Source organism: Petaurus breviceps, unplaced genomic scaffold (genome assembly GCF_028583685.1).
Source record: "Petaurus breviceps papuanus isolate PSGF00001 unplaced genomic scaffold, PetGlider_PUasm1.0 551, whole genome shotgun sequence".
NCBI classification, from domain to species: Eukaryota; Metazoa; Chordata; class Mammalia; order Diprotodontia; family Petauridae; genus Petaurus; species Petaurus breviceps.
This window is the reverse complement of record NW_027186372.1, coordinates 33,373,338-33,387,414: the sequence shown is the minus strand read 5'-3', so window position 1 is coordinate 33,387,414 and position 14,077 is coordinate 33,373,338. Positions and strand designations below refer to the sequence as shown.

Sequence of the window (14,077 nt, the reverse complement as noted above, 5' to 3'; positions counted from 1 at the left end):
GTCGGACCTGAAAGGCTTTTAGGGATTACTAAATATAACCCTTAATTTTTGAAGAAGAGAAAAACTGAGGTTCAGAGAGAACTGTAAAGTCGCCTCGGTTTTGACTTCATTTCTCTTCCGAGGAAGGCGCAAGATCAGACCTCAGGGGGCCCATATTTGGAATTTTAAAGAGCGAAGAGAGGCGGCGTCAAATGCATATGCGGGCTTAGTCCTACAACCTCTTTTTTCGAAGCTTAGAGACAATGCCTGACAAGCAGAGTTTCTGTGATTCCGACTCTAACTTCAATTCTTCTTCCCAGATGCCAAAGGGGATGAGCGGGGGGCGGCGCGCTGAGATGGATGCGGTGCCCAGAGCCCACAACCGAGCTCCGGGCACTGGCGCAGCCCTCTCGATTTCCCAACAATTTTGTCTGCACGTCTCGCCTTGGGCTGGAGGCGGAGGATGATGATAATGATCCCCCTGGACACCCCCTGTTTGTCTTTGATTGGTTGGGAGGACGTGGTGCAGACTGTGATTGGTCTCCTCTGGCAGGTCGGGACGGTGGTGGTGAGTTTCATAAAGCAGCCAAGCCTTCACTCTCAGTGCCCCAGGGAGGCGGTGCTCGCGACCCTTCCCAGTCCCCGGGGCTTCCCCTTCGTCGCAGCCATGGCGGGAGGAACCCTCCAGGTCTCCTGGCTTCTCCCGCTCGTCCTGTCCGCCTTCGTCCAGCCCATCCGGGGCCAGGAAAGGATGAAGGTAAGGAGGACCCTGCCACCCCGAGACTCTTGGAAAACCTAAGGAGTGCACTTGCCCCGCCTTGCCTGCTGGTTAGGCTGTGTCCCTGGAGCTCCTGGACATCGGGAGGCAGACAGGTGGGAAGGGTTGGTTCGCTATCCACTTTCTCTCGTTACCTCACTGAGGAGTCTTCCCCCTCCCCAGGACGGAACCGTGCGCAAGCAGTTGGGTCTGTTGTTAGGTTATCTTGAAGGGAATGGTGTAGTGACGAGCCTTTATCCTTCTGGGGGTGGTCCTTCCCCGTATTTCTTTCCTTCCACACCCCGCTTTCTTTTCCACTCCCCATTTCTACCTTATTCCTACTCTGGAAGCCTCTCAGGACCCCCAGCGGAGCCACGTCTTCAGGGACAGGGCTCGAGAAAGAAGGACGTGGCATCTTGAGATTTGCCGGTGATGGAGACTTGAGGAGATTAGTCCCCAAAATGCTAAGGCAGGGATTCTTAACCTTTTTGCCTGGTGAAGCCTAGGAACCCCCCCCGCCCCCACCCAGAGTAATGGTCTTAAGGCATAAAATAAGATACATGGGATTTAAAGGAAGCCAATTATTAAAATAGTTGCAAAAATGTTTTTTTAATCAAGTTCATAGCCCTCAAGCTAATAGTCCTAATAAGACTGTATAACCCTAAGGAGCCTGGTACCCAAAGGAAGTATTCTAGGATATTCTAGACTGCCCCTGAGAATGGGAAGACGACTGCTTCACCTTACTGATAAACATAAGGAAAATGTCGACTCAAAGTAAAGAGGTCATGGCATTTACCGTGTGGCGGAAAGAACCTCAGCTGGTTGCCAAATGGAATTCTGGCTTTGGTATTGTCTGTCCAACTTTGACCTTATTTTAGCATGGATACAGATTTAGAGCTGCCACAGACCTTGGAGATCATCTGACGATCCCCCTCATTTTATAGAGGAAAACAAGCCCAGAACAGTTGCAACTGGACCCCGAAGTCAAACAAACAAGGGTTTTGAAGCCAGGTGGTTTGCCTCTAAACTCAGTGTTTTTCACCCCACCCACTATACTCTCTCTCCCTTCTGTCCCTGACAACTTATGTTCTGTGTTCTCAGGTCCTTTCCAGTTGTGGGTTCCATGTCATTAAGCAGTACTATCCCAAGTCTGGTTCTGGAGGAACTATGTCTCCACCCCTTTCTCTGCAACCCTATGCCCCAGACTTGAACAAACATAACTACTAAGAAACCTCAGTGGAGAATTCTTAAGGCAGCTGCTGGCCAAGAATGAGGTGGACTGGTGGAAAAGGACCTGAGTCGGGACCTTATGTTTATCCTCATTCCTACGGAAGACAGTCTCTCCAGGTCCCAGTCTTCTTATAAGGATCACTGCCTTTAAAAGCAATGAAGTAGTCTGGGTTGAGCTTCAGTAGGGGTAGGGGCTTGCTCTGAAGAGAAAGTTGAGTATTACAGTATTAGGAGATAGGGACTGATGGCTGGTGTTGGGGGTGGAGAGAGGCACTTGGGAAGGAGGTTGATTTAGGTAGCTAGGTTTAAGATTGGTTAGAAACGTGAAATTGGAGGGGGGGAGCAGTGTGAAGTTGGTGTGACCAGATTTGGGGCTGGGACTATGGTGAAGTTTGGCCTGTGGACAGTCACGAATGGCAGTCTTTGGTCTGTCCAAGACAGGGCTCACCAGTAGAACATGGTCAAAGATGAGAGAACCTTTTCCCAAAACAGGAGGGAGCTGGCCAAGCTTGAGACCTGGGTTCTCAGCCAAGGCTGAAGAGCATCCTAACTTCACATAGGTATACTTACTCCATCTCCAAGATGATCAAAGTGGAGCCACAGTGCTCCCTGGTCAATTTATCAGCCTTCTTTTCCTTTAGTGTCTAGAAATCCCCCAGTCTCCTTCCACCTTTTCTCACTGGACTTAGTACACGAGTTAGGTGGTTGTGGGTATAAACTCCTATTTTCCTTTCTCCTATCCTCCATCCCATTCTCCTCAGTCCATCAGATATTTGAGGCCAGTACCTCCTCCCAAGGGCAGGAGCAGAACATGACAGATGAAAGCATATCTGTGTTAGCACCACAGAACCAGTAGTCTGTGTGTGACGTCTGGGCTGACTAAGCACTTTGGAGGAAACTCAGGAAAAGAATAAAAACATAGAGTGTCTCACAGGGAAGATGATACCTAAGAACATTAAAACCAGAAACTCACACAGCCCAGTAGAACCATAAGGAATTCTACTCTGAGGGACTGTAGGGGCTACGAGCTACAGGAGGGTGTGGTTGTCTGAGCAAAGTTTCTTGGAGGAGATAGAATATAAACTGTCATGGCTAGAAGAGACCTTAAAAATTATCTAAGTCTTATCCTCTATTTAAAAGAGTGGATATTCTTTTTTTTTTCAATTAATAAGCGTTAATTTTCTTTTCCTCCCTGCTACCTCTCAACTGGGAGAGAAAAAAAAATTTGCAACAAATATGCCTTGTCAAGCCAAACCAATATACTCAAATAAAAGGAGGGAAAACTGCTCAGAGAGAGGGGAGGCTACTCACTCCAGTTCACATAGTAACAGTCAGTTCTCCTGACTCCTTTATCCAGCACTCTCCTCTGCATCACTAGGCTGGATATAAAGCAAGAAGATTGGGTGTCTGGCTGTCTGAGTTGGTGAAACCTATATAAGTTTCCCCCGAGCCCCCCCAAAATTTAGGGGAGATTTCCTACCAGAAAGATGAGAGATTTAAAATGCAGTACAGGGGTGGCTAGGTGTCACAGTGAATAGAGCATCCCCCCTGGAGTGAGGAGGACCGGCGTTCAAATCTGGACTCAGACACTTGACACTTACTAGCTGTGTGACTTTGAGCAAGTCACTTAACCCCAATTGCCCTGCCTTTCTCCTTCCAAAAAGCAAAAAATTAAAATAAAATAAAATAAACTGCAGTACAAGACACACTTTTTTTGGACATGGTCAATGTGGAAATTTGTTTTGCTAAACTATGCATATTTGTTATGAGTGTTATCTTTTCTTAATTGTTCAATTGAGAATGGTAGGGAGATATGATAAATACTTGCAAAAATAATTTTTTTTTAAGTTAGAAGTTACCATGAAATTTATCCACTGTGATGCAGGAATCTTAGTTCTGATATCAGGCATATGGTAGAGAAAAGCTTATTGTTCTGGGCTGCTTAAGCTTAAGGAGAAATGTGTAGCTTCCTTGCACTCTGAATACCTACTTCCTCTCTCAAAGGTGCTAATCATTGGGGAAAGTCAAAGACCACTGGTAACCCACTAGTCACCAAGTCTTATGGTATGGTGGAAAGAACCTGGACTGGCTGCCAGAGTTCGGTTCATCTGACATCTCTTCCCAAGACAACTTTGCACAAGCTCTTGCTAATGAGATCAGGACCATGGCAGTCTGAACACAGTTTCCAGGCAATTTGTGTTGAGGGTTAGGGCAAAGAGATAGGAGAGGTAAGTGTATGTATGGTGGGCAAGAGAACTAAGGGTAAGTTAGGTTGGACTTACATGCCAAATTGTTTTTTAAAACATGCGTTTATATATTTTTAAATGTGCCTAATTACCTCCCTTTTGAAGTTATGTCCTCGGAGGTTGCCGACTTCACTGACTCCCACCTCTAGTTCTAGTTCCAAATAAATTATGTCCCTACAGTGATAGAACTAACTGCTTTTAGCCCAGACCACAGACTAATGCCAAGCCTCCTGAACACCACCTGCTAGCACACATGTAACTCCACCCCAGCCACCTTCAGGGATGGTCATACTTTACACCTATGATCATCCTAAATTGTGCCACCTGCATGATCTTGGATTCTGAAATTCTCCTCTCTGATAACAATCTCCTATCTTTCCAACTCGCCCTCTGCATCACTCCTCCAAAACATATTTCTTGCATTAATCATCTCCCCCTATCATTACACACACACACACACACACACACACACACACACACACACACACACACACACACACATCTCCTAGTCTTTGCTCTGGTCTCTGTTCCCTTAACCCTGTAGTTGAGCAGTTCAACTATTCACTGTCCTCCACTCTACTTAGACTCTTTCCCCTACCCACCCCCCTCTCCTACTGCTATTCATGCCTTACCAGTTCATTTGGGGTCATTCCCACCATCCACTTTCTCTGTTTAGTTAGTTACTGCTAAACAATTTGCCGCTGGACATTGGTGAAGAAAGTTGTGTAAGTGAGCCAAGTGGATCCACCGCAAATTCCCATTATTTAATATTAACTGGACCTTTACTGCTCCATAACAATCCTTTTATTTTTCCCTTATTAACTCACATTCTCCAATTGCTGTTTCAAATGTTCTCCCCAAGCCCGCACCATCCCAATGCCCTATTCCCTCAGCAGATGATGTTACCTCCTGCTTTACTGAGAACTTCCTTGGCTCTCGGACATACCTTTAAACTCTTCTGAATCTTTACCTATTTAGCCTTCCTCTGGTCCAGTCTCTAAGGAAGAGGTGTGTCTTTTTTCCAAGGCTAAAGCCTTTCCACTTGTGCCCTCAATTTTTTCTCTCCCCTCTCCAATGGAAACTTGCCCCATTTCTGCAACATTTCCCAAGCTACTAGCTCCTCTGCTTCCTAGAAATATGTCCAGGTCCACTCCCACCCACCCCCCACCTCACAAAATCATCTTACTGTATCAATCTGTCACTCAATCCCTCCTATGCTTTTCTGTCTCAATCATGAGTCTTCTCTCATTGCCTCAATATCCTTACCACCTACTCACTCCTTAACCACTTAAAAATCCTATTGCTTACCTCTCTACTAAAATTCCTTTTTCTCAGCTGCTTAATTCAATATTTTTTTTTTCTCAGTCCTCATCCTCCTTTATGTCTCTGCAGCCACTGAAATAAGATCATTCCTCCCCTCCCTTGACTTCCATAAAGCTATGTAATGCTGGTCCTCCCATCTTTCAGACTCTTTTGTTATCTCCTCCCTTCTAGCATGGATGTCTCCATGGATGTCTCTCCACACTCTGCCCCTTGGTGATCATATGGGTTCAATGATCGTCTCTAAGATTATTCCCAAATTTATATATCCAGCAAGGATCTCTTTCATCAGGCCTTGCATTGCCAATTGCCTTATCCACCTTGCCTCCTATCTCCATCTTTTTAAGACCATTGGTATCTTAAACTCACCATATCCAAAAAAGAACTCTAAGCCAGTCTCATCTTCAAACAGCTGTTTCTGATGAGAAGACTAACATCCCTCCAGGCAACCAGGCTCCAAATCTAAGGATAATCTTCCTCTTTTTTCAAGTGGCAAAGTGCTATCAGAATATCTACACAATCTCTCGTGAATTCATCATCTCTCCACTTAATGACCATCACCTTGGTTCAAGCCTTCATCATCTCTCTCATCTATATTATTATTTTAACCTAATTGTTTTCATTGCCTCCAGTTTTTTGCTTCTCCAATATTTGTTTTACAGACCTGCCCAAATAATTTTCCTAAGACATAAGGAGGCAACATGTTACAGTGGAAAAATCACTGGATCTGGGGTCTGGGTTCAAAACCAGACTCTGCCATCTTACTACCTGTGGGACCTTGGGCAAGTCACTACCTCTCTGGTCTTAGCTCTTTGTCTATAAAATGAGGGGCTTGGCCTAGATGATCTCAAAGGATCTTCCACAGCTGGAGAGCTGTGCTACTCACCCCTCCCCAACCCAAAAACTTTAGGTGACTCCCCATTGCCTCTGGGATAAAATACACAATCCTGATCCTTGTGTTTGAGCTTCTCTGTAATCTGTCTCCAGCTTTATTTCATGTCACTCCCCTCACGTACTCCATAGTCCAGCCAAACTGGATCACTAGCTCTTCCCCACGATTATCATCCTATGTCCCATCTCTGTATCCATACAAGCCATCATTTCCCATGCTCGGCATCTACTTCTGCCTCATTTCTGCCTCCCAGAATCACTCCTATGTTGGAAGTTCAGCTCAGGTGGCATAGAGGACCACGAAGCTTTGCCCAAAACCACTCCCCAACCCAGTAGGTATTCATGTTCTTCCTCCCCTTACACTCAACTTTCTGTTACTGTGTTATATCCTCCCAGGAGAATGGAGAGCAACCCGTCTGATTTTTGACTGTCTATTCCTAGCACCTAGCACAGTGCCTCCCACATAAGTATTTAATTAACGTTTGTTAAATTTAACGGAGTCCAGACTGTGACCCAGGTTACAGCCTTAGCCTTGATTCCAATGAGCCATTCTGCAAATAAATGCAAGCCACTGGTCTCATGGGTAGAGACAATAGAATGCAGTCTGTCTCAAGTGCTGCAAGCACAGTTCAAAGGGCTTGTCGTTCTAAAGGCTTCACTGTAGGCGGTGGTAACTGCTTAATCTGTCTCTGCAGTTGTTTCAATACCAACTGGGAAAAGATTCTGTGCTTTCCTAGCCTGGTGACAGTAAGCAGTTTAATCCTGATCCATTAAGGAGAAACCTTAGAGATCACCCAGTCCTCATTCTGTTGGCTTTTTATCATTCAAATTAGTTTTTGTCCCTCATTTAACCAATCCTGAGAAGGAAAACAAATATTTTATTTTGGACAATGATGTGTAGGGCCCAGAGAGAAGGAAGAAAAGCAGTTTGCCCCGAGTCGAGCCTAAATTAGAAACGTCATCTAACCCAAGGCCTGCTCCCTATTTATGGTAGGATCTCAGCCAAGTCACAGAGCCCTAGTTTACTCATCTCTAAAGTAAAGGGATTGGACTAGGTGATCTCTGTTTCCTTCAAACCCTGACATTTTTTCCCCTGTTTTCATTAAGCCCCTTCTCCCTACATCCATGGTCAAAATTAGGTCCTTTAGACCCTAAAATAGAGGTTAGTCTGAAAGTCAGGAAAACTTGCCCCTAGTCCTTGCTCCATCACTCAGTGTGTGAGGGTGTGTGTGTGAGAGAGAGACAGAGGGAGAGAGAGGAAACAAAGACACAGAGAAAGACTGAGAGAAGAGAGATAGGAAGAAACCTTGGGCTTTTCCTTTTCTGGGTTTGTTTTCTCAATTATAAAATTACACTGATCTCAGGTGAAATGTGGTGTTTGCAATGATGTGTTGTTGACTTTCTAACCTCCTCTTCCAAGAGATCAGGGTTGTTTTGAGACTAAGCCATTGAAAGGAATCCTAGTTCTGAGGGACCTAGAGGCACCTAGCCCAGGACCACTTGCACACATGTGTGTGTGTGTGTGTGTGTGTGTGTGTGTTGAGCTATAGAGATAGCACTATAAATCACCTTGCTGGTTCTGGTTTGGAGAGTCAAAGCCAGTTTGTGCAAGAACTCTTAGCTAATGGTGTATAGGAATCATTCCCATATGGAACTGACTTCCCAGGCCAAGAAGAGGCTCTGGTACAGCTGGGACCCAAGGGTGGGACTAAACCTGTAGGCCAACAGACCTACACTGCCTCGGAAGGAAGTCAACCAAAGAAAGAAAAAAATCAACCAAAGCTCATGTCTGCATAACTGTGTGCCTGTGGGGTACAGCATCCCCATCCGGCTTACCAAGATGCACTCCCTTCAACCAAGTAATGAAAACAGTTCAATACAACAAATGTGTATTAAATGGGATAAAATGAGGTTCCTTCTCTCAAGAACTTTGCTGTCTAGCAGTAGTAGAGATGATACAACCCAGACCTGGGGCTGCACTCTGATTCTATCCATATTCCCCTGCCGTACAAGCAGACTTTAAAATCACTGAGTCCAACCCACATCTGAGCCATGAATGTTTCTGATGAATCCAGCCTTTGCTTCTTGACCTTCGATGGGAGTACCCAATGCCAGTTATTTCATTGATAGCCCTGATTATTCCTTATGTCCTTCTGCAATTGGCTTCTCTGGGCCCCACACCATTGTTCTGATTCCTCTTTCCCATGACATTTGATGCCAGTGATCACGTGTCTTCCCAAGTCTTCTTTCATTCAGGATGAGCACCCCAATTCATTCAGTTTATCATCCCATTAAGATCACTAACTCCCTCTCCATCACCCTTCAAATGCCCCCAAGGTGGATATGCCTAAGACCAGGCACGTTCAGAGGTCTCCTACTGTGCTTGCAGGACTGACGACCTGGTCAGAGGAGCTTTGGGTAAACATTTTCTTGTTATGATATAAATAGTGATTCATAAAGTGGGTGGAGGCCTTACCCCTGTCAGGAAGCTGCAGATTGGTAGGAGCCAGGATGTAACTAGTTTTGAGTAGAAGGTGGAGTTAGGTAAGGCCAGTGAGAGGCTCCCTACCCCCCAGAGATCTCTAACTCAGCAAGTTATTTTATCCTTTATCCCCTTCATCTCCAGTAAAATCCTTTTGAAAACTCCACCCTGTTTCTCAGGTGACTAAGTGGAAGGAAGGGGGCACCTGTACTTGGGCCAGGAGAATCTAGGCCAAATGGAACTCCCTGGAGGCTGGGCATGGGCTTGGTAGCAAGAAAGGGAGAGAAAAAAAAAAGGTGCCCTTTCCCAATAGCTCTATGAGCAGCCAAAAATTGTGACAAAACTCCATGCCTGATGAAGTTTCTTCATTTGTTATCAAAATCAAGCTATTATTAAAAACCCCTATCTCCATCATTTTCCTTGTGTTTCAGACAGACTGCTACCCAGGGATTACGGGTACCATCTATGAATATGGGGCCCTCACCATTGATGGTGATGAATACATCCCTTTCAAGCAATATGCAGGCAAATATATCCTCTTCGTCAATGTTGCCACTTACTGAGGCCTCACAGTCCAGTACCTTGGTAAGCCTTGTTCCCAACTCCCTCGAGAGCAGTAAGCAGGGACTGTTACCAGCTGGGCATATCACAATTATGGATTTCTGGAGGGATGGGAAATGGGGGTGGGAAGATTCTGTTCTGCTGTATTACAATTCTACTTCCAGGAAAAAGTGTTTATGCCTGAGAGTAAGGAGTCTCAGAAAAATCCCAGCCCTTGATTTCTCTAGAAATCAAGTGAAGAACCTTTTAGAAGGGACATTAAAACATAGGATGTCAGATCTACCTTAGAAGACATATTTTTAGAAAAAAGTCTTATCGAGATCTAGTCCAACTACCTCATTTTACAGATGAGGAAACAAGGGCCCAGATTAGCAATTTCCGTCATTAATTAGGTAGTTAAGTACCAGTCAGGATCTGAAGCTACTGCCTGAACTCCCATGGGGTCCACAGCTGCTTCCATTCTTACCACAACACTTTTCTGGCTCGCATGTACACTAGTGCGAGTGCACGCACGCACACGCACACGTACACGCGCACACACACACACACACACTCACACATGAGGCCAGAATAAATGGTTGAACCAAGGTGGTTCTCAGGTCCGAGGCTAGCCCCTTTCCCCACCCCCATTTTAAGTTTATACCAGCAAAAATCCAGAACTTTCTGCTGTTCTGCCACTTTCAGATGTGTTAGCTTCCATGATCCTATGTTCCATGAGGGACATCAGGACAGGGATTATTCTCCGCATTTGACAGTCAATGAAACTGTGGCTCAGACTTGAAGTGAATTCACCAGGTTACTCAGCAAGCTAGTGTAAGAGCCAGGGCTAGAACATGGGTCTTCTGCTTGCCCTAATAAGGCTTCTTCTCTCCTATACTTTTTCTCTGGGTCAGAATTGAATGCACTACAGGAAGAATTTAAGCCCCTTGGCCTTGTTATCCTGGGATTCCCCAGCAACCAGTTTGGAAAGCAAGAACCAGGACAGAACTCAGAAATCCTTCCTGCTCTCAAGTGAGTTGGGCCTGAAGGGTGACAGGGAAGGGTTTTCCCCAGTGGTCCCTGAGATAAGCATCCCTGAATCACGTCAGCAAGCACAGCAATGCTCAGGGCCCTCTCATCATGGGAAGCCGAGACAGGTGGGGGGGGGGGGACAGCATGGGCATCATAGTGAGTATTGGGCAAGGTATCCTGCAGGAAGACAGAATGGAGAACTGTGGGTGAAGAAAAGGTGAGTGCCCAGCACCTCTGAGGATAATCGAAAGGGCACTGGGAGTTAGCAGACCTCTGTTCATATTCTCATTTGGTTACATGCGTGAACTCAAGTTAAGTTGTTTTACCTACCTAGTCTCAGTTTCTTTTGTAAAATAAGTATTTTTTTTAGCTTTAAGTATAAAATCCTATTGAAATTTCAACCCTAGTCTTCATTAAGTCTTAATTTCTATGAATTTAGACCCAGGGAAAAAAAAGCCTTCTGAGTGGGGTTTAGCCATCATATCATTAATAGTTAAAATAACAATAGCTCAGAGAGCTGCTCCGAAGAAAGTTCTCCATCCTGTTTGTGACCCTGGGCTGCTCTGCCTTGCCCTCCCCACAGCCTGAGCCCTGCTTAGCTCTTCTTGCTTGTTTTTGCTCCAGACCCACTTGGCCACATTCTTGTTCACTATAGGCATGTACGCCCAGGCGGAGGCTTTGTGCCCAATTTCCAGCTATTTGAGAAAGGAGATGTGAATGGAGAGAAGGAACAGAAGTTTTACACATTCCTGAAGGTGAGTGAATTGAGCAGTTTCCTTAAAGCAAGTCACTTTAACAGGGAGAATTGTTTAACGATTGAGGTAGATTCCCCTTCTTACCTGGGCAACCTACTAAAAGTGGTCAAGGGGCAACACTGCTGAGGGGTTGGGTAATAAAGGCTAAATAGTCCATGGGTGGTTAGAGAGAGACTGAGACAGACGAACAGAGACTGACCAACCTTACCCCAGGAACAGCAGGCTAGGTGCCCCTTGTCCACAGACTCAGGGTAGCTGTCGTGTAAGAGGGATCAGTATTACACCTGGAGCCAGAACAGAAATGAGAGAGAAAAGGGAGGGGGGGGGGGGGGGGAGAGAGAGAGAGACAGAGACAGAGAGAAAGAGACAGAGACAGAGAGAGAGCACGCACATCTCACTCTGGCATCATCTTACCTGCTGGTTGAGTGGCTGAAGGATGGGGAAAGGAACATTCTAAGATTGGGGACTGGATGTTTGAGCAGGGAATGAGACAATAATAGTCTGAACTTTTGATGCCTTGGTGGCCTGGGATGTATTCAGGCTGCTTTCAACATGGAGGAGTCATGAAGTTTACCATTCAGGAGCACTCTACCACCCCCACACGCTCTCTCTCGGACTATCATTCAATCTTCTTTCTCGTCCTTTCCGTCTCCAAGGGCAAGCTTCCTATTGGCAGAATTTCCCAAGAGATGAGGTCCAGTGCCAGAGTGAGAGTTGTGAGTTGGCTGAGATATAGAGAACCTATGCTCAGCCTGAGCATCCAGGACCAGTTCGGGGTCTCCATGTAGGCCAACTATAACCCTCCAGCACCACATCCCCATCATGCAAAGGGTGGGGCAAGGATCACCTTCCTACCCCTGGCCTGTTTTTTCATACATAAAAGAGGATAGGAACAAAAATTGTGGTTTCATTGGTATAGAGAACTACATTGGTATAGAGAAGGGGATTCCCTTCACCAGTGGAGATCAACACATTCTCTGACACAGGCTCTGGAAAGCTGCCTAGAATACAGAGAGGTCAAGGGCCTGCCCAGAATCATACAGACACTGTATATCAGAGGCCGTGCTTGAACACAAATCATCCTGATTCCAAAGCCAGTTCTCTATCCATTACCCCACACTGCTTCTCACTAATACTTGTTACTTACCTTATAGAGCTGTTTTGAGAAAAAGTGCTTTACAAACCATGAAGACTCTTCCCCGCCTGTCCCCAATGAACAATGACATTATTTCCACTAAAGGGAAGGTTCCTCTATTAACTGTCTTGCTTTTGGAATGCCCTGAAGGCCTTTTTAACATAATTACTGGAAAGGACATTATAGACCATCTGGTCTATCATTTTACAGAGTAGGAAACTGAGGCCCAGTTTAGGTGATTCCTAAGGTCCTTCCCAGTTTGGATACTAAATAAGTTCCAAGTCTGCAGGGTTCCCAAAGGGGCTTTTGTTAACAGGATGGTAATGTGGGCAATAGTAGCTTGCCCAGTGTTACAGTGTGGGGCAGGACCTTAGTGCTTTACCTGGTGTTTTGATTATTAAACAGGATTTTGGGGGGAGTGTGGGAAGAGAGAGGCAAGGAAGTATCTAATTCTAAAAGATGGAGTGCTCATTATTTCCATGCTTCCATGTACCCTGCAGAATTCCTGCCCTCCCCCCTCTGAACTTGTGGGCACACCCAACAACCTCTTCTGGCAACCCATGAAGGTTCATGACATTCGCTGGAACTTTGAGAAATTCCTGGTGGGGCCAGATGGTGTCCCCATCATGCGCTGGTACCACCGGGCCACAATCAGCACTGTCAAGGTGGACATCTTAGACTATCTGCGGAAGCGTGGCAGCCAAGATCGAACTGCTGATGACTGGCAGAAGTAATCATTGTTCTCAGGGAGTAGAAAAGGGATACTGTTCAGGGAAGGGATTACCCCAGGTCACAGCCCTAACCAGACTATACTGTCTGCCCAAGACCCTGCTCCGTAAGACGCTGCTGTTCAGAGAATGTGTGTGGCTGTGTGGGCAGACACCAGAATGCCTATGCACACAGATGTATTTTCAAGGGTTGTGTGCCTAGGTGTTCATGAGGTCAGAGACAGATGCAGACACCCACCTCCACACCCTAGGTCCTTGCTCTATTGAATACTCATTTTCCAATATTAATGTTTTCCCATCCCAAACCACAGAGAAAAATCAGCTTTTTAGAAAGCTTATTAAACTTCTCAGATCTGTTCCTCAGGAGAACTCTGGTCCTGGAGTTTCCCACTACTGCCCAATGAACCCCTCTGCCTTAGCTCATCTGAAGTAAAGGGCCTTGGAAGCCCAGTGACCCACTGAAAATAAGCCAGACCCCTCCCTCAGCCCAGTACAAATGAGTGCCTTCTCTCCCTTCTCTGAACAGTGCTTTTAAACCCCCTTTGACCCACCCTATAGAGTCATCCACTGGAGAGCTGCCTAGAGGGCTCTGCCAGAGCAAAACTGGTGTAAAAGGAAAGAGAGTGTGTCCTAAAGTAAGGGATGGCATCTCTATGATGGTGGGATCCAAAGCCTCTCCAGGGCGGATCCCATCAGAGCCTGCAGAAGGTGTCATGACCCTTAGTGCATTCAGGTTGTGGCATCGAAGCAGGGATGCTGCCCCCTACGGGGGGACACTCACCCTCTCCTATCACTCCAGCCCCCCCCCCAACATTAGAGTCATACCCACTGGTGACAAATAAAAACCTTTCTGCAGCATCTGGGACTTCCAGGTTTCTTCCATTTCAGGGTTTTGGGGGGAGTGGGGGAATGAATTAGAAGCTACCAGCTTTGCACTGTTGGGTCCATGAAAATACAAAATGTTCCAAGAATCCAACCATCT

General features: G+C 45.9%; 1 protein-coding gene across 1 annotated transcript; it reads left to right on the top strand.

The window, feature by feature from the left end:
* The first annotated feature begins 556 nt into the window (after window positions 1-556).
* GPX3 (glutathione peroxidase 3) lies at window positions 557-13,953 on the top strand. The gene is made up of 5 exons (XM_069102589.1): window positions 557-736; window positions 9,337-9,490; window positions 10,360-10,477; window positions 11,133-11,232; window positions 12,868-13,953. The coding sequence occupies exons 1-5, from the start codon at window positions 647-649 to the stop codon at window positions 13,099-13,101; spliced, it is 696 nt and encodes a 231-aa protein (XP_068958690.1). The 5' UTR covers window positions 557-646; the 3' UTR covers window positions 13,102-13,953.
* Window positions 13,954-14,077: the final 124 nt, after the last annotated feature.